General features: G+C 39.0%; 1 protein-coding gene across 1 annotated transcript in view; it reads right to left on the bottom strand.

Annotated features, from left to right (window-relative positions):
• Positions 1–22,592, bottom strand: part of LOC126473682 (oocyte zinc finger protein XlCOF6-like) — a 79,043-nt gene that overhangs the window by 42,024 nt on the left and 14,427 nt on the right. Inside the window, exons 4-5 of the mRNA XM_050100918.1 lie at positions 22,434–22,572; positions 708–881 (exon numbers count right to left, since the gene is read on the bottom strand). Coding sequence (XP_049956875.1) covers positions 708–881; positions 22,434–22,572 — 313 coding nt within the window. The remainder of the gene's footprint in view (positions 1–707; positions 882–22,433; positions 22,573–22,592) is intronic.

Below are 22,592 nucleotides of genomic sequence, written 5' to 3'. Positions count from 1 at the left end.
TGATAGTGTAGTGTATTACACATTAGTGTACTGCTGTACATGTATACTTATTAAAATCTGTGTTTTTCACTTAACATGAATTTTTTTAACACGAACCCCAGATTTTTCGGTCCCTTCGGATTCGTGTTAACGAAGTTTTACTGTAGTAGTAGGCAATGTTGTCTCTTGCACTATATTCTTATCCCTTCTTTGTTTTATGAGATTTCTTTTTGGCAATGCATGATTGAACTTGTTTTGTTTTGGTTCATCCTTTTTCAGTACTCTAGTGAGAAGCTATTTACTTTGAACATCTACATGGGTCAAATTATTGGTCTGATAAACATAACCGGTTACTACAACCACCTGCAGATTCGCTAGGTGTAGCTTGTAAGTAACACAAGATATGCATAGTATGCTTCATGGATATGCACAGGCTTCAGTTATCAAACAGCACCGCCCTTGATGTTCAATGGTCATTCACGCTGGAAACTCCATGACTACTGGTGTCACCTCCCCTACAGTGCCGTCTGCACAAGTACATTCTGTCTGCACTTTAGTTGTGACTTTTCTTTTCAATTTCCTAACGTACATGAAAAATATAACTATCAGAACACCTGTCACATACTTCAATCAAGCCAAACATCTCAGAAGGAATATAAATATCTCTTTACCTCTCTCTCTTTTCATTGTTTATACTCACAGAAACGTTAAGACATCTGATAACTTACTTTGAGACTGGCGTCCTTGCATGCGTGGGTCACAAAATCAGATACAGACTTGTAAGCAGACTGACACACAACACAGCAGAAGAATGGTAAATCATCTGGAAAATCATCCTTAAGAGATATTGTATCTCCAGCGGTAGAAGCAGATTCAGTTGATGCCAAAGGCAGTTTATGAATCTGAAAAGTAGATATAAAATAATGTTGAATATAGTGTATCACATGAAATGGAAAATTGCTGTAGATTAATTTGCAACAAATTTAGGTATAGGCCTAATCTGAAATAAAAAATAATTCAATTACTAAAACAATATCACCCAGAGTAAATGCCACAATTTTTCATCTAGTAACCATTTCAGAAGATAGACATGTAGTCTCTAGAACTAAATCCAGAACAGAATATGTTGTTTCAAACTTGGAGATAACATCAACAATTCTTGCCAATTTTAAATAGCTGGCAATGAAGTCAATTTATGAAAAAGGTTGAGAGACACAATGTAAGGTAGTCTAGGTGCCTATCTGTATTACTGGAATTTCAAAAGTCACTAAAAGAATTAGATATGAAAGGGCATGCAGCTTCTCTTGGGGTAAAATATGTTACATACAAAACAAACTTAGTAAAAAGTTAACTGAAACACCTGTTTATAAAGTCTTGAAACGGACCTTGATTATCACCATCAAGATACCTTAAAAAATGTAAAAAATGTTTCTACAGCACTTGTGCTTATCAACAATAATTGTATATTTGTGAAATTTTATATTATTTATCAAACAATACATAAAAAGAAAATGTAATTGCACTTGACACCAACCTCAGTATTAAATGAGATAGTGATATGATGACACTGATCTACAACAGTAGCCATTCCAAGTGCGACAGTGCTAAGAAACATCTGCTTCACAGTGAATGACAGTTATTTCTGTGTAAGTTACAGATAAAAATCAAGTACACTAAGCTCATACATAATGATTAAGGGAATATTAGACACAGCAAACATCTCACGTCTGGGAGGGAGGAAAAGAGGGAGGGACAGGTGGGATGGGGGGAGGACGGGATGAGTTAGGTGGAGGGAAAGGGGGGGAGGGTGAGGGTGAGACGGGGTGAGGGGGGAGAGGGGGAGGGGGGGAGAGGGGGAGAGAGAGAGAGAGAGAGAGAGAGAGAGAGAGAGAGAGAGAGAGAGAGAGAGAGAGAGAGAGAGAGAGAGGGGGGGGGGGAGGGGGGGGGAGAGAGTGTCTTCTTTCCTTCCTTTATGCAAAACAGTTTAGGTTAAAAGCACTGATATCAAGACTCAAAATGGGCTGCCTTTCAGAAAAAGCACTCTGTGGTTCTTGAAATTAGTCTATGCATGGGAGCTTAAACAGCTTAAGTAAGTGGGTAAAACTAAAATGAATAATGACAGTCATTATATCCCTGCCATTTACCTGCTGCTACTACAGCTACTGGTATAACATCCATGACGTGGGGTTCCACAATCAATGTTTTGTATCCTGCCGTGGTAGACACACACGCAATAATTGCTGATTCCCAGGTTCTACATAAATAATACTTTGCTGATACAACAGGCGTAAGAGCAAGGTTCAAGATAATGCACACTCATGCTCATAAATTAAGGATAATTCCAGAATGTGGTGCCACACAACGTGGCACTGCACAAAACTGGCACTAATAGCATAGGCACATAGGGAACACATTTGACACAGATCTGCAAGTCCACGGTATTGGTGATAAGTTGAGAAAACCGTCCCAAAACACATGCGCTACAAAACGCCAGTGTTTCCTGCGCATGTACCCTGACATCAATGATTTTATCATCATGCACATGTACACAGGCCGCACAAAGGGTTGGCATACTCTGGATCAAGTGGTCGAGCAGCTGCTAGGATATAGTCTCCCATTCTTGCACCAGTGCCTGTCAGAGCTCCTAAAGTGTCGTAGGGGTTTGAAGACGTACAGCGATACATCGACCAAGAGCATTCCAGATGTGCTCGATGGAGTTTAGGTCTGGAGAACAGACAGGCCACTTCATTCGCCTGGTATCTTCTGTTTCAAGGTACTCCTCCACGATGGCAGCTCGGTGACGTCGTGCGTTACCATCCATCAGGAGGAAGGTGGGACCCACTGCAACCCTGAAAAGGTGGACATACTGGTGCAAAATGACATCCTGATACACCTGACCTGTTACAGTTTCTCTGTCAAAGACATGCAGGGGTGTATGTGCACCAATCATAATCCCACCCCACACCATCAAACCATGACCTCCATACAGGTCCCTTTCAAGGACATTAAGGGGTTGGTATCTGGTTCCTGGTTCACGCCAGATGAAAACCTAGCGAGAATCACTGTTCAGACTATACCTGGACTCATCCATGAACATACCCTGGGACCACTGTTCCAATGACCATGTACTGTGTTCTTGACACCAAGCTTTACGGGCTCTCTTGAGACCAGGGGTCAGTGGAATGCACCTTGCAGGTCTCTGGGCAAATAAACATTTCTGTTCAGTCGTCTGTACATTGTGTGTCTGGAGACAACTGTTCCAGTGGCTGTGGTAAGGTCCCGACTAAGGCTACCTGCAGTACTCCGTGGCCGTCTGCGGGATTCTGATGGTGAGATATCGGTCTTCTTGTGGTGTTGTACACTGTGGACATCCCGTACTGTAGCGCCTGGACATGTTTTCTGTCTGCTGGAATCATTGTCATAATCCTGAGATCACATTTTGTAGCACAAGGAGGGCCCGTGCTATGACCTGCTGTGTTTGACCAGCCTCCAGTCGCCCTGGTATTCCACCCCTCATAACATCATCAATATGTGTTCTTTGAGCCATTTTAAACACACCGTCACCATTAGCACATCTGAAAATGTCTGCACACTTACTCGCTGCACCGTACTCTGACATGCACCAACACACCTCTGCATACGTGGACTGTTGCCAGTGCCACCGTGCGACGACCGCAGGTCAAATGCACAGCATGGTCATACCCCAAGGTGATTTAAACCCGCAAACTGCCCACCAGAGAGTTGTTTCACCATGTATCAGCATTATCCTTAATTTATGAGCATGAGTGTAGACTCTGATGCTGCAGTACCACAGGCACCTCGATGGCAACATCACAGCCAAAAACATAAGTATGCGTGTTGATAAGCCAACCTCCAGCAGGCACCACTAGAGGCAGTAGCCTCACCAGCAGCAGCATGTGCATCAAGGATGATGCCACTGCAATTGTGGGCACTATGCTGCATCTGCAAGTCACATGCCATGCTCACTGACCACTGCGCGAGTATCCTTCCACTAGATGAATATTTACAATGCTGTCTGGTTGCACCCAGTGGCCCATCTCTCTGAGATCACTGGCTCTATTTACCTGAGCATAGCCTCTGCACCTACAACACACCATGATACCGCTCCAGCTGCCACCATGGAAGATACTGAACAAGAGCAACAGCAGGCTGCCAGCCATCACCCTCAGAGCCATCAACTTCTTCGACATTGGCCTTCTCAGGACTCATGACTGATATTCTTCTGTGGAATGTAGTGTGTGAACCACTATTCTTCTGTGGAACTTAGATTTTGAACCAGTGCCTGGAAGTAACATCTCAAAAGATTCCGATTCTGTCACATTTATATGAGATCATGTGGATCCTTTAGTTGCGTCTATTAGAATCTCTTATGGTGTTGTGTCAACAAAGTATTATTCATGCACAACTTGGGAACCAGCAATTAATGCACGTGTGTCTACCACTGCAAGACACAAAAACAGTGATTCTGGAACCCCATGTTCTATAAACTTTGCTGCAACCACTGTATAGCATTCTACATGGGCATGATGACTAACAAACTACTGTATCTGTCTGAATGTATGGTTACTGCCAAACCACGGCCATTAGTCAGATGGACCACCGAACTGCTGAACATGTCATCAAACACAATTTGATTTAATTTAACAACTGCTTAACAATATGTGCCATCTGTATTCTTCCCATCAACACCAGCTTTTCTGAATGGTGGAAGTGGGAACTCTCTATACAATACACCCTTCCTTTCCATAACATCCCTGGCCTCAATCTTCACTAGCCCCTGTCCTGCACCTGCTGCTATCCCATCACCAGTATTACACATGCCTTCTATCCCACCAATGTAACAACACAGTATTTCCCTCTTCTCTACTCCCCCCCACCCCCACCCCACCAACCGCCTCTCGAAGCTGCACCTAGCAGCTCTATCCTGTCCCTACCATGTCCCTGCACACCAACAAGTGGCACTAACATCTTTTTCCACCCTACCCTGCTATCTCCACTCCCCCAAGCCTCTTCCTTTACCCCACACCAGCTAGACTGCTGCTCACGTCACATGCAGTCGCAGTTGGGCCTTAGTGGTTATGGTCAAAGGTCGTGTGTGTGTGTGTGTGTGTGTGTGTGTGTGTGTGTGTGTGTGTGTGTGTGTGTTGGGCGGTCAACTTCTAAAGGCGGGTCCACACTGAGCGCGCCGCGCCGTGCTGCGCCGCGTTGCTGCACCCCGCGCACAGCTGTAGCAGAGAGGAGAGCGCCGTCCGCGCCCCGCCCCGCCGCTCCGAGGCGTGCACTGTGTTCCAGTTGGAGCGCGCGCACGGTCTGAAGATGGAGCAAGCTGAAGCCCCGTCTAAACTGAGTGCGCGCAAACGTGCCACTTCCTTTGATGTACCGACAACAGCCGAAAACTGCGCGGCGCGGCACGACGCGGCGCAGCGCAGCGCGGTTCGCCGTCCACACTGAGCGCGCAGAGCCACGCACAGCCGTTTTGCGCAGCGCGGCGCGCTCAGTGTGGACCCGCCTTAAAGGAGGACAGCAATATTAATATCATTCTTTTTCGTTGTGCCTGTCTCCAACTCAATGCCTTCTCTATGTGGAGTAGCAATCTATCTGTTCCATAGTTTGCAGTATGTCTTGTAATGAGTTATAGCATCAATATAAGAGCTGGTTCTGACTAGCACATGCAGTTTTTTTGGTCTTACAAGACACCTTTATTCCACGAATAATCATTGGCTTCTCTGTAGACTTTGGTCTTGCATTTTTCATTCATGCCAAGAGCACTGTATATCTCACTCTAGTTCATATCTATGACGAAGTTCCCAAAATAATCCAGTTTTGGTTTACTGACTACCCTCTTGAACTCAAATTTAGCCCACGCTGTTTAGCACCCGTAAACCTCAAACCACACACACACACAAATTTAGTAGATTTTATATCCTGTTCATTGTTAACAAAATAAACTACATGTCATGGTCTTAGAGGCTGTTGACTATTTGCTTTCTAATATAATTTTGTTCATTAGAGCTTCCTGTAGAGATACTATCAATGGTATTTTGTAAGCAATTACCTACGCTAGTTAGAAAGTTTACGGGAGGAATTAAGCTGAATAACGCAGATTGTAATAAAGTCTTACTGAAGTGTTTTAAAGGGAACCTACATTAAAATAACTGTAAGTCACTATTTCTTTGTATTTCACTGTTAAATAGGCCAACAGAGCTTCACAGCTATTGATGAATGGGTTAAAATAACCTGAAGGTACTCAGTACATATTATTATTATTATTATTATTACTATTCGTTACAGTCAACTTTGGACTACGCTAAGCATCAGTCATTTCTTGTGCTTTTTCTTGCGTTCTTCCCAGTACTTCTTCATTTTTTCTGAGTGGGCTTCTTTACGTTCTTGCGACCAGGTTGTTCCCGTCTTCTTTGATTGCGTTCGGTCTTTGAATCCCTGTATTTTGTTGATGGCATTCCTATATTCCATTCTGTTGTAAACTGTCTCTGGTATAATGTTCATTTCTGCAATGTCTTCTTTTACTTCTTTCAGCCAGTTAATTTGTGTCTTTCTGCTTTCCATGTATTCCAGGATTTTCTTTGCCGTTCTTTCTGGTGCCATTCTTTTGACATGCCCATAGAAACTCAGTCTTCTCTTTTTAAAGGATGTTGTCAGTTTTTCAATTTTCTCGTATAACTCTTTATTGGATCGCAATTTATAATCCTGTCCATCCTTTTTAGGTCCTAAGATCTTTCTCAGTATTTTTCTCTCTTTTATTTCCAATTTCTCCAACAGACGTTTTCTGTTCAGTGGGATGCATTCAATCGCATACAAACTTTCTGGTTTTATTACCGCATTGTAGTGCCTGAGCTTGGCATTGATGGAGATCGACTTTTTATTGTATACATTTCGGCATAGCTGGTATGCCGTTTCCATCTTTATTGCTCTTTCCTGTAGTGAAACATTTGGTAACCCTGTCGGTGTAATCCATTCCCCTAGATACTTAAATTTATGAACTCTCTTAATTATTCCATATTTAGTTTGCAATGTCTGTGTTGGGTCTGTTTTGTCCTGTATCATCAGTTCTGTCTTTTCATACGATATTTGTAGACCTGTCTTCTCAGCGATCTCATGCAGCATTTCTATCTGAATCTTTGCTGTTTCGATGTCATCTGCCAATATTGCCATGTCATCAGCAAATGCCAGACATTCAATTTTTGTTTTATTTCTTCCTAACGTTATCCCATTTTTCACTCCAGCTTCTGCCATCTTCTTTCTCCATTCCCTGACCACTTTTTCAAGGACAATGTTAAACAACAGCGGGGAGAGCCCATCCCCTTGTCTAACACCTGTTCCAATTACAAACGGCTGTGACAATCTACCCAAAAACTTCACTTGCGATTTTGTTCCCGTAAGGGTTTCCTGGATTAGACTTCTGCTTTTATCATCAATCCCAAATTCTTCTAATGTGTTAATCAGAGTTGGTCTATCAATACAATCATATGCTTTTTTGAAGTCTATGAATGTAATTACTAGATTTTTCGACGTGCGTGCGCGAAGTTGTATTATGGAGAGTAGACTGAATATCTGTTCACTGCATGATCTTCCTTTTCTAAACCCAGCCTGATATTCACCCAGTTCTTTCTCTACCTGATTTTCAATCCTGTTTTGTAGTGCCTTGGATAGGATCTTATAGGCCACTGATAACAATGAGATACCTCTGTAGTTATTTGCATTTGTCTTGGCACCCTTCTTATGTAACGGATGAATCAATGCCGTCTTCCATTCCTCCGGAATCTTCTCTGTATTCCAAATCTCTTCAAACAGCGCCTCGAAATTATTTATTAAGTTTTCTCCTGCGTATTTCAGTAGTTCCGCGACTAACGAATCTTTACCAGATGCTTTATTGTTTTTCAATCCTTTCAAGATCTCTTTAATTTCTTCTTTATTAGGTGGTTCAGAGTCTGGTAGCTTATTCTTAGGCTTCTCAAATGTCAAGGTTTCATCAGGTCTTTTGCAGCTTAGCAGCGTTTCAAAGTAGTTCGCTAGGTGTTGGCAATTTTGTTCCACGCTGGTGATCAGATTTCCTTTTTCATCTTTGAAGCAGAGTGTCGGTGGTTTATATCTTGTTATTGTAGTTCTGAATGTTTGAAAGAAATTGCGTGTATTATTCTTAGAAAATTCATCTTGTATTTTCTGTATTTGTTGTGTGTCATATTTCCTTCGTTCACTTTTAATGATTTTCGTCGTTTCACGTCTTTGCGTTTTGAACTGCTCCCAGTCAGTTGGCCTTTTGGTTGAGTTGTATTTCTCCCAAGTTCTGGCTCTTTTCTGTAGTGCTTTCTCACAGACCTCATTCCACCAGGGATGCTTTTTCTTTTTGGTTAGTAAAATTGTTTGTTCTGCTGCGTCTCGTATTGAGGTTGCAATTTCTTCCCATTTGTGACTTTTGATTTTATCTGTCTTTTCCTTGTAGTCGTCTAAGACTTGCTGATTGAGCATTAAGTCCTGTACTCTGTATTTGGCTATTTTTGTTTCGTCACTCTTGTGACTTCTTTCTGGTGTTAATTTCATCTTAATTTTGGTCAGATAATGGTCAGAATCAAAGTTGGCCCCTTTCACCACCTGTACATCTTGAATGTCCCTTGAATTATCATAACTTATTGCCACGTGATCAATCTGGAACTCGCCAAGTAATTTGTTCGGTGATTTCCATGTTGTTTGTTTTTTGGGATTCTTCTGGAATTTAGTTGTCATAATGTTCAATTTGAATTTCTCACAAAACTCTACTAATCTCTGGCCATTCATGTTAGTTTTAGTGTGTGCTGTAAACCTCCCTGTGCTTTTTGATAATTCGTTTCTTCCAATTTGTGCATTAAAGTCTCCTAACAGAATTGTAGTGTGTTGCTCAGGGATCTTCCCTATTGTTTCTTCCAGTTCCTCCCAAAATGTCTGCACTTTCTCTGGATTTTGTTGGTTGTCTTTATTTATTGGTGCATGGGCATTTATAAGTGTGTACTTTTTATTTTTATTTCTGAATGTTATCAATGATATTCTTGGTGATTTAGATTTAAATTCTAGTACCTTAGTAGAAAATGAGTTATGTATCACAAATGCTGTGCCATATACCCGAAGACTCAGTACATACTTATAAAGAATTTACTATGAAATTCTACTTGTGTCACACGTGCTTTCTGTAAGTAAAATTTATAAATATGTCTGTTTTTAAATTTATGATATTTCCTAATAAGTGTGGCATCACCTCCTCTCTCCATTTCTGCTCTAAACACTAATGTAAATTCTGTAACACTTAACACATCTATAGCAGTAATTTACTTAAAACATCTGTACCAATGGTCTGATGATGTTCAGAGAGGTAGATTATGAAAACTGTATTTCGTGATGCTAATTCATTAATGAAGTTAAGTAGTTCATTAATTGTACTTCTCAGTCTTCAAATATTTTAATGAGATAAAGATAGTAGGCATTTCACATTGGCTGAGACAAAACTGAATGGAAATAAAATTTTTAACCTACATTTCTTTATGCTGATGCAATATGCCATAATTAAGTCATTTAATTTCTTTATCAAACTGAAGATCTGTTCCAATCCTAGTCCCCCTTAAAATTTTATTTCTTTCCCTTCCTATTCCAAAAAGGTGCAGCTCTGACAACTGTAACCACAACATGAGATGAGTTAATAATTTCAGGCACTAAGCATGTACCTGTTTTTTTACTTGGGCTAGTATCTTACAGTAGTGTTTATAATTCCTTTACTGTGCAGGTTTAGAATGCATTGATGCTATTTGTGTTGTCTCTTTGTCTCAAAAGATGCACTTATGCCTTTACGTTTTTAACACACTTTGTAGGTTGGATTCTGTAATATTTTTGGAAACATGCTTTCCAAAATTGTTATTTCAGTTATGGACAAACTGTATTTTGAGTTAGCATCTTCTCCAAGACACACTGGCCTCCATTATTAGTTTCTTGAAAGAATGACATGAATACCTGAATAGCCTCATTATTCATTATTGTTGTAGTTTTTCACTGTGGCCCATCTTGGTCAGACTAGGCATTACGAGGGCTGATCAACAAAAACTGAGACTGATTTTTTTTTTCCATGATTGGTTATTACTCCATTTCAATGTTTACATCATATTTTTCAACATACTCCCCTCCTACTTGAATGCAATTTTTATGGTGTTGTTGTAACCCGATGGGATTGCAACATACTTATGTGAATCCCTTAAGCAAATAGGAAGTGATGGGAGATTTTTCAGGTCTATGGACTCTCTGACAAATGAGTGGCTTCGTGCAAAGGAATAAGTTGGTGAAAGAGTCTAGCTAAGATTAATTGGAGACAGTACAGAAACACTTGTGTAGCAGGTTAGGAAGGTAGAAATGAAGAAACGAGCCTCTGAGTTGGTACCTTGGTCTGATTTTATTACTTCTTCCTGAGTTTACATGAACATGCTGAAGAACATGGATACTGGGTCATAATTTCTAAGAGTGAAGAACATAGATTAGACTTACTGGATACTCAAATTACTAGAACAAATAGCCTGCCTGGCCTATCACTTTGACTTGAACCATGGAAAGTGGCCAGTTTCCTATTGATCAAATAGAAACCTCACCCCAGTTCCATTACATGTCACACTGTAAGTGACAGTCAGTCATAGGTACAAGTAAGCCATGACAGACCAACTACCCACAGTCCAGAGGTACATACAGACAAGAATGCAAGTGCTTCTTAGTGTATAAGCTTAACTGAAGAGATTCTTTCACTCACATAACTTTCTGCTGCCAGCCTACATACACCTGAGGCTCATCTGCTGGTAGGAACTATCAAACTGTTGAATTCTGCCCTGCTCGTCAACTGGTGGCCTCTTTATACTGTACTGAGGATGTTAGCTTACAGATTCATGTGACTGTGTCACATTTTTTTACCTATAATTTGCAATCAGCCAACTTGATATCGGCAGTTTCCTAATGCACCCAACCTCATATTGGTCTGGTGAAAGCGTCAAGCACCGGACGTCTTCACCTAGGTTTGCAGGGTCTACTTGTTAAAATTCTTACTAAGATGACTTTCTCTCTGTTGACAATCTCTTCACGATTCAGTCATTACAGCATGTCTGCCAGTCCTCAAACACAAAGTGCATGCCATTTTTTGTCAGGTCCTTGAGAATTACCTCACTTTTCTTGAGCACTGCTTCAGAAATCTCAAATCTAATACCCCAAAGCTTTGCCTTTAGTGATCAAATAAATATCACAGAATGCAAAGATTGCTGCCATAATGTACAAAGGTGATACTGAAATGAGCCAGAAACTGCGTAACTTGGTACGTGATAGGGTGCTGCTCACTGTCATGATGCAGTCACCACTCCGTCCAAGAATATTCTGGTTGTTTCCTTGGAATTTGCTTCCTCAGTTTAGCCAATACTGATATGTAGTATGTTGCTGTAACAGTAGTGTGAGTGGAAACTGCATGCTGGTAAATCATTTCATGACAGTAAAAAAATGTTATCACTACCACTTTCCCTGCAGATGGAATAACTTTAGGCTTTTTTGGTGTTTCCACACTTTGCTGGCTCATTTTCCTTCAGGATCATAATGATGCAGCAATGACTCATCATCGTGATAATCAATGCCAGAAACACATCCTCTCCATCATCAAGGAGCTGAGCACCTTATGCCTTGTCTCCATATGCACAGCGTTTTGTTCATGGGTCAACAGATGTGGCACCCAATGCGCAAAATCACGTGTACATGGAGATGATAATTAATAATCGCAAAAGCACTGCTATATGAAATTCTCAGCACTTCACTGAGGTTAGATAAAATTATCTGCTGATCCCAACATACAATCACAGCAGTTGTGCTGATGCTGACTTCAGTCATAGCAGAAGTGGGTTGGGTTGTTTTGGGGAAGGAGACCAGACAGCGAGGTCATCGGTCTCATCGGATTAGGGAAGGACGGGGAAGGAAGCCGGCCGTGCCCTTTGAAAGGAACCATCCCGGCATTTGCCTGGAACGATTTAGGGAAATCATGGAAAACCTAAATCAGGATGGCCGGACGCGGGATTGAACCGTCGTCCTCCTGAATGCGAGTCCAGTGTTTAACCACTGCGCCACCTCGCTCGGTATAGCAGAAGTCAAAACACTAGGCCCATCTTGCTTAACACAGACAAGTCCGCCTTCTTTGAAGCCCTTGAACCACCGGAACACTGTTGCATGAGGTAGTGCATCTTCACCATATGCATACTGCAGCTTTTCCTATGTTACAATGGCTGTATGATTTGAACACAGAATCTTATCGTGCCGTACTGCTCCTCTCGCATCACCTCCTTCGTTCATTATGTGAAACGCAAGAGTGTCTACAAAATAGACCATTACTACCAACCTACTGATACGGGAGTTCCGCCGTCTACAACATTACACATAAAAACTCACTCTTTTCAAACTGAGCCAGTCCGGGATCAATTGTCAAAGATCTCAGGCTGAACTCAAGGCCGCACTACCCTTATTGCCTTGCTAGGAGGCAACAGAGTTATGACACTCCGAAATAAAGGAACACACATTGCCAGGCTAAGGGGTCTGTTGGTCCTGTCTGCCAGGAGTGTTGTATATGATGCTGGACGAGTAGTGTCTGAACACCAAGTCTGTTGTTTTGAGTTGAGGGAAGAGCCTGTGGGAGTTGTATGGTGGCACTTGGCAGTTGGATGTGTGGTATTGTTCCCTGGCCATGGTAGTGCACCTTGCAGTAGAGTATAGCATACAGATAGTAGCCATAGCAGATAGCTGCTAGATACGGCAATCAGAAACACCACATGGAGTTGTCAACTGTTCCGTATGTTAGTCACCTAGTGTGGATATTTCTCAAGATATGTTTGCTAATGGAGAATAAAGCAACACTGCAGTCCCTGGTGAGCACTATGTTTGCATGCAAATAGTTTTTCATTGGCATTAGGACAAGAGAGGGTCATTTGTACTCTGAACGTTCGGGTGTGTGTCTGGACTTTGAAGTTCCTGAATTTGACTGGCCCTAAGGCTTTCGTTGGTTTAAGAATTTATTGTTTTAAGAATAGAGATTAAACTGTTTAAAATTCATTATGTGTTTGTTGACACAATTCCTTTTAAATGTTCTCATTGTGTTGGCCCACTTATTTTAGTGCCATTAAACTTTCTGTAGTTAATTATGAACTTAAATAGTTATGATGCTTGAGGCAAATTATGAAAGACTGCAGCTAGCTTGTAATGCCTTGTGGTTTTCTAAAAACTGATTAGGCTGATCCGAAATTTAGTTTATATATGTTACAAGCATTAACATTCTACCTCAAGGTAAAGCGTATTTTCTTTTAAAAATTTGATTTCATATTACTAGGCATAAACTTTTTAATGAATATTAAGTTTTATTACTGGTTTTTAAACTTTTCACTGTGAGACTGACTAAATGAGTGTCAAGCAGGTTTCCTTTTAATTATGTTAAATGATTATTGCCACTCTATGTTTCGCAATTTTATAATATATGTGTTTATTTTACATTTTGCCTGTACTTGACATGTGTTAATGTGTTTTTTGAAAGCAGTGGTTAGCATGACCGTAGGGGCTGTTTGTTTGGAGACTAGGCCGTTAGTCCCATGCTGAAGTCACTGTTATTTGAAAATTTTTGTAAACTATTCAGACAGTTATTTATTGGTAACTTATTGCTGAATAAATGTATATAATTTGGGTGTGTTTCTCTGGGTTTGTGTCCACAGTTCTTGCATGATATAACTGAGCATGCTTGCTTTTCTTTGTCCAATAGTACAGGAAACTATCATGGAAACTATTGGAAGAAAATCAGTCTCAGTCCTTGTAGATCAGCCCTTGTATTACTTTTTCCAACCGAGGTACAGTTGACTTTACTCTAACAAAAATGTTGTTAGTTAGGATGATGGTTGAAGTTGTGCCTCTGGCGAGGATACAATGGTGACATGGTTTAAGTATGCTTCAGATGTTTACATTGTTTCATGTAGATAATTTACAAAGAATTCTACATTAAAATCTCCTGTTGCTATCAAGTCACTATTTTTTAAGCATCTGAAGTGTATTGGCTCGTTTGCTATTTTTCGGACATATTACATTACATATATGATCTAATATTAACGTGAATGTCGAAAAACTGTCTCTAAGACTGTAAAGTTATTAGGGGCAATTAAAGTTATTATTATTATTATTTCACCAAAGCAACATGATCTTATTTCACTGATAATGACACCACAACCACCCAAATACTTGTAGCAGTCAGAATGAACAGCCACACACAAAACTTCATGTACTAGCAACATATACTAGCCTGCAGTTGAAAATTCTGTGCAATGCAACAGGAGTGATCTGAATATCATTTTCACCACTTAGAGCCATTTGTCTGACATTTTAACACAAATGTTGCAAATGCATACACCGAAAGCATGGCTACCAACTATCACAGATTTTAATTGTTACAGATTTAAGGAGTTACGTGAAGTTACTAAAAAATTCGGGAAATACACATTTTACAATTTGATGTTATAAAAAAGTTGGAAAATGTACTGTTCACTTTTCGCTAATCATATGCCATTAAAATGTTTTATAAACTGTAATGATTTCCTTACTGAGTATATAGTACAATTGTCTACAAACGGTTTTGTCACCATGGTGTACTAAGAGAGATTATGCTGAGTGACAACAAAAATTTTTAATTCTCTGTGTGTCAGCTTAAAGGGCAGGAATAAACCTGGAATTGAAATTTCAAAAAATAAATCTCACAAAGGCGATGATGTTACTGCCACTGGAGTACACACTAGAAGCTTCATTCATCATACCAAGTCCCAAAAATCTGTTGTTATAAAATGAGAATCCAGATTCTGTATTATACAAGATAGGCAAATCCAGGAAGAAGAGGGGGCAGTGGATGAGGCAGGATTGTGAATATTTCTGTATAAATCACTAAAGACAGGCCTCTCATTTATGAATGTAACTTGATATTGTTTCATGTGTCTATTGATTTTGCAGTATTTGAAAATCACAGAATGTTTCTCAAACACCCTTGATGTTTACTAAACTAAAAAGTATTTTTCACTTAACTTCATTTTTTTCATTACAGTTGTTTTTATTTCTAGAAAATCTTTATGTAATGTAAGAAAATTTCTGAAATCTACAGCCTCTTTTCAAGGGTGGCAGCTATGTAAGAGTAACAATATCCTGGACAAAATCCTGGATTTTTCATTGTCTGAGGAACACATTTTGGGTCTTCTCATTCACTCTGGTTTGATTTTGTTCCTTATCCCTTTTCCTACTCTATACTCTAATACAGCATCTTCCCTTCCATCTGTGTGCTTTTATCAGTTTATGCTTATCTTCTCAATATCCTCCTCCCTTCTCTTTCCCCTTCCCTTTACATTTTCCTCCATTTTAGTATCATTAGTCTCTTGTGACTTTTTTTATGTTACAGAATTTCATTTTTAACAATTGAGTGCTTGCTGTTTTCTTCTTTAGACAGAGACACGTGGGTTGTGAAAATTATTTCTTGAAACCAGCACAGCAAAACTAATTTCATAAATGACTGTCTACACAGTGACATCAGCGTACATTCAGTTTTGACATTTTATGTAAACTGAAACACAATTTTTGTCTTTAAAATGAATGTGGTGGCGGTTATGTTGGTAATGCTGGAGTTCAGACTTGTCTGCTTGACATCAGTACAAAAGAAAAAGAGTAAATATAATTTGTGACTGTATCAAGAGAAGATGTTAGCACAGATAGTCAACAACAAATTTCTTTTAGATTATTTCTGAAGCTACTTCAAAACTTTAGAATGATGTCAGAAAGATTCATGGATCATAACAGAGTTCAAGATGCTACAAGGTGAAGTCTCACATACATACTGAATCAGGAACTTGTGTAGTAAGAATTGCTGAGATTAATAGTTTCCAAAGAGTTACATACATGTGTTTTAAAATAACTCTCCACTATTCAAGCTACTTCTGCTCATAATTGCACTAGTACAGATGCTTAAGAATATTTTATAAGAGTATTGCTGCCATATTGTCTTGTATCATAATTAGTGAATAATCTGGTTGAGTCCATTCACATATGACTGTCGAGTTGGATTCACCATTGCCACTAATATGAGTTTTAAGTTTTTCTTTTCAGAAATTAAATCCTCATTTGTTGCATTTTCGAAACTTGTAGTTTGAGAAACAAAATCAGATTTAGAAATAATAGGGGAATATGAAGGGTTATTCTAAAGGATGGACACATTTTCAAAACTTCATATTTATTCAAGTACAAATCCAAAATGAACGAGCTTTATACCAATGAAGAGAGGAAGTTTCAAGGTTTTTTTATAATGTTTGATATCAATTTAACAATTTGTAAGTAATCTGAACGATCTGCGGAACCGTATCACTACTACCGTGCACTCAGTAACAGCAGATACACTTTCAAGTGTGTGGGATGAATTTGGCTACCGCGTCGATGTTTGCCATGCAACCAATGGTGGCCTCATTGAATATTTATAACATATACCACATTTCTAATTATTAAATAATTATTAAAAACTAATTAATTATGAATTATTACAAATTATTAAATTTATTAAACTGATGTCAAACATCAGGGAAAAAGCTTTGAAACTTTCTTTTTTCATTGGTATAAAGCTCGTTCATTTTGAATTTGTACTTGCACACATACGAATTTTTGAAAATGGGTCCATCATTTAGAATAACCCTGTGTTATTATAATATAAAGCAAAGAGATATATTACTGTGTGAAGCATTATCATCAAATTTGAAACTAGAGATCATATAGCATTTTTTGCCATGTAGATATTTTTATTCCTTGTCTCTATAGTACTGATGTCAAATTCTAGAATTCAGAGCTGCCAAGCTTATTTGTGATCCCACGCATCTGGGAAGTTTCTTATCTCCTACATTCGCTTTGTACACATTAAATTTTCTATTTCTGATGTTATCTCTACACTGTATTCTTTGGGTAACTTCGCATTTGCGCAATTATATTTTTAGTAGTCATTCTCTTCAGTATGGCTTCATACTGAACTAAAAAAAATCTATACAAGTTTCCAAATGCAGCAAGGGATATCCATTAATCTTAGGAGTATCATTATTTTTTACAAGTATGGTATTTTGGTCAGCAACTCAGATATCGTCATTCGCTTGCTGTTCACATCATGAACAATTGACTCGAGTGCAGTACTGTGTCACATTTTGTTCTTGTATTGGTTATCATTAATACCCTACAAGCATAGTGTAACGCCCCAAGAATCAACAATTTTCTCAGTTCCCCATCCCACCTAACCCAAAAACACATAATTTACTATCCAATGTACAGTTCGGCTTTAGATGTAGTTTAACAACTGAAAATGCTATATTCTCTTTTCTCTCTGAGGTACTGGATGGGTTAAACAAAAGGTTTCAAACGCTAGGCATATTTTTTGATTTAACTAAGGCATTTGATTGTGTTGATCACAAAATATTGCTCCAGAAGTTGGACCATTACGGAATACAGGGAGTAGCTCATAATTGCTTCCCCTATGACTTTAGCAATAGAGAGCAAAAGGTCATTATTCACTATGCTGAGAATGCCTGTGATCAGTGTTGGGGCCACTCCTGTTCCTTATTTATATAAATGATATGTCCTCTAGTATTACGAGTAACTCTACAATATTTCTGTTTGCTGATGATGCTAGCTTGGTAGTAAAGTATGTTGTGTGCAACATTGGCTCGGTTTCAAATAGTGCAGTTCACGACCTAAGTTCATGGCTACGGCTAAATCACAGCGAGACTCAGTTTTTACAGTTTCTAACACACAATTCAACAAAACCTGATGTTTTAATTTCAAAGGTGGGCATATGATTAGTGAAACTAAATAGTTCAAATTTCTAGATGTTTAGATAGTTAGAAAACTGTCATGGAATGCTCATGTTCAGGATCTTGTTCGAAGACTTAATGCTGCCTTTTTACTATTCGAAAGGTATCTACATCTACATTCATACTCCGCACGCCACCTGACGGTGTGTGGCGGAGGATACCTTGAGTACCTGTATCAGTTCTCCTTTCTATTCCAGTCTTGTACTGTTCATGAAAAGAAAGATTGTCAGTATGCCTCTGTGTGGGCTCTAATATCTCTGATTTTATCCTCATGGTCTCTTCGTGAGATATACGTAGGAGGGGGCAATATACTGCTTGGTTTCTCAGTGAAGGTATGTTCTCGAAACTTCAACAAAAGCCTGTACCAAGCTACTGAACGTCTCTCCTGCAGAGTCTTCCACTGGAGTTTATCTATCATCTCTGTAACACTTTCGCGATTACTAAATGATCCTGTAACGAAGCGCGCTGCTCTCTGTTGGATCTTCTCTATCTCTTCTATCAACCCTATCTGGTACGGATCCCACACTGGTGAGCAATATTCAAGCAGTGGGTGAACAAGTGTACTGTAACCTACTTCCTTTGTTTTCGGATTGCATTTCCTTAGGATTCTTCCAATGAATCTCAGTCTGGCATCTGCTTTACCGACGATCAACTTTATATGATCATTCCATTTTAAATCACTCCTAATGCCTACTCCAAGATAATTTATGGAATTAACTGCTTCCAGTTGCTGACCTGCTATATTGTAGCTAAATGATAAGGGATCTTTCTATCTATGTATTTGCAGCACATTACACTTGTCTACATTGAGATTCAACTGCCATTCCCTGCACCATGAGTCAATTCGCTGCAGATCCTCCTGCATTTCAGTACAATTTCCCATTGTTACAACCTCTCAATATACCACAGCATCATCCACAAAAAGCCTCAGTGAACTTCCGATGTTATCCACAAGGTCATTTATGTATATTGTGAATAGCAACGGTCCTACGACACTCTCCTGCGGCACACCTGAAATCACTGTTACTTCGGAAGACTTCTCTCCATTGAGAATGACATGCTGCGTTCTGTTATCTAGGAACTCTTCAATCCAATCACACAATTGGTCTGATAGTCCATATGCTCTTACTTTGTTCATTAAACGACTGTGGGGAATTGTATTGAACACCTTGCGGAAGTCAAGAAACACGGCATATACCTGGAAACCTGTGTCTATGGCCCTCTGAGCCTCGTGGGCAAATAGCGCGAGCTGGGTTTCACACGATCGTCTTTTTGGAAACCCATGCTGATTCCTACAGAGTAGATTTCTAGTCTCCAGAAAAATCATTATACTCTAACATAATACGTGTTCCAAAATTCTACTACTGATCGACGTTTAGAGATATAGGTCTATAGTTCTGCACATCTGTTCGACGTCCCTTCTTGAAAATGGGGATGACCTGTGCCCTTTTCCAATCCTTTGGAATGCTACGCTCTTCTAGAGATCCATGGTACACCGCTGCAAGAAGGGGGACAAATTCCTCCGCATACTCTGTGTAAAATCGAACTGGTATCCCATCAGGTCCAGCGGCCTTTCCTCTGTTGAGCGATTTCAATTGTTTTTCTATCCCTCTGTCACCTATTTCGATATCTACCATTTTGTCATCTGTGTGACAATCTAGAGAAGGAACTACAGTGCAGTCTTCCTCTGTGAAACAGCTTTGGAAAATGACATTTAGTATTTCGGTCTTTAATCTGTCATCCTCTGTTTCAGTAACATCTGAAGTGAGTGATCATTCGACAAGAAGATTAGTCTACTTTGCTTATTTTCATTCACTTATGTCGTATGGTATTATATTTTGGGGTAACCCTTCCCATTACAAAAGGATATTTTTGCCTCAGAGATGGGTGCTTCAGACAATAAGTGGTGTAAAGTTCGCACACCTCATGTCGACCCCTGTTCACAAGTCTGGGTATTTTGACATTGGCCTCTCAATGTATATATTCCTTACTGTCATTTCTTGTTAACAATATAAGCTTATTCCCAAGAATAAGCAACTTTCACTCATTTAATACTAGGCAGAAATCAAACCTGCATTTGGATCGGACTTCCTTAACTCTTGTGCAGAAAGGTGTACAGTATACTACTGCATCCATTTTCAATAAGCTACCACCCAAATTCAAAAATCTTAGCAGTAATCCACGCACTTTCAAATCGAAACAGAAGAGTTTCCTCGTGGGTCACTCTTTCTATTCTGCCAAGGAGTTCCTTGAAAAATTAAGCTGATTCTTGCTGTATTGTTGACTGTGTTTACTTGACCTTATGGATTGACTTTTTCGGGTTCATCAATATTTTATTTTTATCTGTTATTACTTTTATGTTGTAATTTCATGTATGGACACGTTCCATGACCTTGGAGATTTGCTGCTCAATATGGTCCTACGGATCTTCATGTGTAAATAAAAACACAAAATAAAACACACAACTGATAGTCATGCTGTGAAAGTTGGAACGACTTAAAACTGAATAGTTTTAATGATTTTCACCACTGTGAGCCACGCATACGCAGTTGCTAACAGCACAGTTTTGAAACATTGTTTTGCAATGTAATGTCTACTAGTAAACTAGGCTTAGCTATAAATGCAACTATGTTTCTTTCATTTGCAAGTCAGTTAATTCTACAACATGATTCCTCTTTCCACAGTTGATACATGAACACTTCACATCTGTTATTTGTAGGCAAATACTAAGACAAATTTAGCAATTATTTGTTTTGTGCTGCTAGGGAATCTGATGAATCACATGACTTGTGTTTTCACTACTAAATGCAACATATTACAGATACACGATCAAAACTGTGCAGCTTATGAGTTCTTTTCTTAGTTGGGTCTTTGTGATTGAGTACCAAACTGAGATTAAGCCTGATAAATTTAGAGAGCAGGAGGTATTCTTCAGGCATTCAAATTGTAAGTCACATGGAATAATAACAGTTATTTAACCCCTTAACATTAATTCCTGAGTTATCTCATTTTAATTATTTTGACAGAAACTTTAAATCCCGAGTACGCTCGAGCAACTTAAGAACAGATATTTTTTTAGGGGGAGGAGCAAAAAAAACCATTTAGATTCATTTAAGCACTGATAGTTAAGATTTCAACCACTAGAGAGCATCTGGTCCTACATTCGTAGCACAGCTCTCAAGTTCTGCTTGAGGTAGTTGCCACTAGACATCACCTTTACTGAGTGTAGCTTTGGATACTTTACAACAAAACAAATACTTTCAGCTTCTCTCCTGTATTGTTGTTTAGGCAGTGTTTTAAAGAAAAAGGGTGGCTGAAGTGATTCAGAGTTTGACGCTGGATTTAGTGACTCAGAAAATGAAGAACAATGCGATGTTACTTCATTGGAGACAAAGTGACGACAGTTTGTCAACTGAGTGACAAATGCCTGTCAGTGGTACGAGATAAATACATCACATCCATTGGGCTCCAGCTAGCTTCTCCAAGATTGATGTTCATAGGAAACCACTGTGAAATGCATGGTTCGAGTTTGCAACTACACAGAAATTAAAAAATGACTTCAAGTTTCAGGATATTTTAGTCAAAGTCCAGTGCACAAGCATACTCGGGATTTTATTATTGGTGATCATCAAAATTTTGTAACTCTTTATTTTTAACTTTAAAAGGTATCTTCATTTGTCTATATATAATGTCATTCATTAGAGGATGTTTTCTTTAGTAAAAAACTATTATTTTCTGGCATTTAATTTGAAAAAAAAAAAAATCATTATGTTATGGGTTTCATTAACATTAAGCAATGAATAAGCAAAATAAAACCTATTAACATGGCAACCACATATCAACAAACAGAGTAAAAAGATTATCACAAAGTTGCCAATATCAAGGAAAGGAACGCACTGAAAATAAATTGAGAGTTTTGAAAAAACTCCACCACCAAGAGTAAAAAATCATTACTTATTCATAATGAATACTATCTCATTCTGGAAACACCCCCCAGGCTGTGGCTAAGCCATGTCTCCACAATATCCTTTCTTCCAGGACTGTTAGTCCTGCAAGTTTCACATGAGAACTTCTGTGAAGGCAGGAGATGAGGTACTGGCAGAAGTAAAGCTGTGAGCCGGGTTGTGAGTCATGCTTGGTAGGACATTTGCCAATGAAAGGCAAAAGTCCTGAGTCAGAGTCCCAGTCCAGCACACAGTTCTAATCTGCCACTAAGTTTCATTACGTACTGTCTGATTGCTTATAATAAGTACACCTAAATCCACTAATTTTAGTAACATTATTAGAACATTATACTACACTAAGATTCCATAAATCTTCATATCTTCTGATCAGACGACCATCAGGAATTTTGCCAATTTAAAATTAAACTCGGATAACTTACTATGAACTCAAACAAGTATCAATAAAGTAACGAAACCTCATGCAAAATATGTTAATTTCTTCTCTGCTGTCAGTATACACTCATAAATCTTTGCAAACACAAATTACACATTTATTATACTACTAATGCCTATAAGATTCTTAATGACTTACCCTTTCAATATGTAAATTTAACACACGTTGTGAAGAAAATCCCATGTCACAATATTCACAAAACCTCGTTTCTGCCTTGCCCTTTGCCTTGCCACACTTCGATAAATGTGCTGCCAATCGACTTTCCTTGAGAAATTTCCTGGATTCAGAATACTTTAG

The sequence above is a fragment of the Schistocerca serialis genome, chromosome 4, assembly GCF_023864345.2.
Source record: "Schistocerca serialis cubense isolate TAMUIC-IGC-003099 chromosome 4, iqSchSeri2.2, whole genome shotgun sequence".
NCBI classification, from domain to species: domain Eukaryota; kingdom Metazoa; phylum Arthropoda; class Insecta; order Orthoptera; family Acrididae; genus Schistocerca; species Schistocerca serialis.
This window is presented reverse-complemented; position numbering and strand designations above follow the sequence as displayed.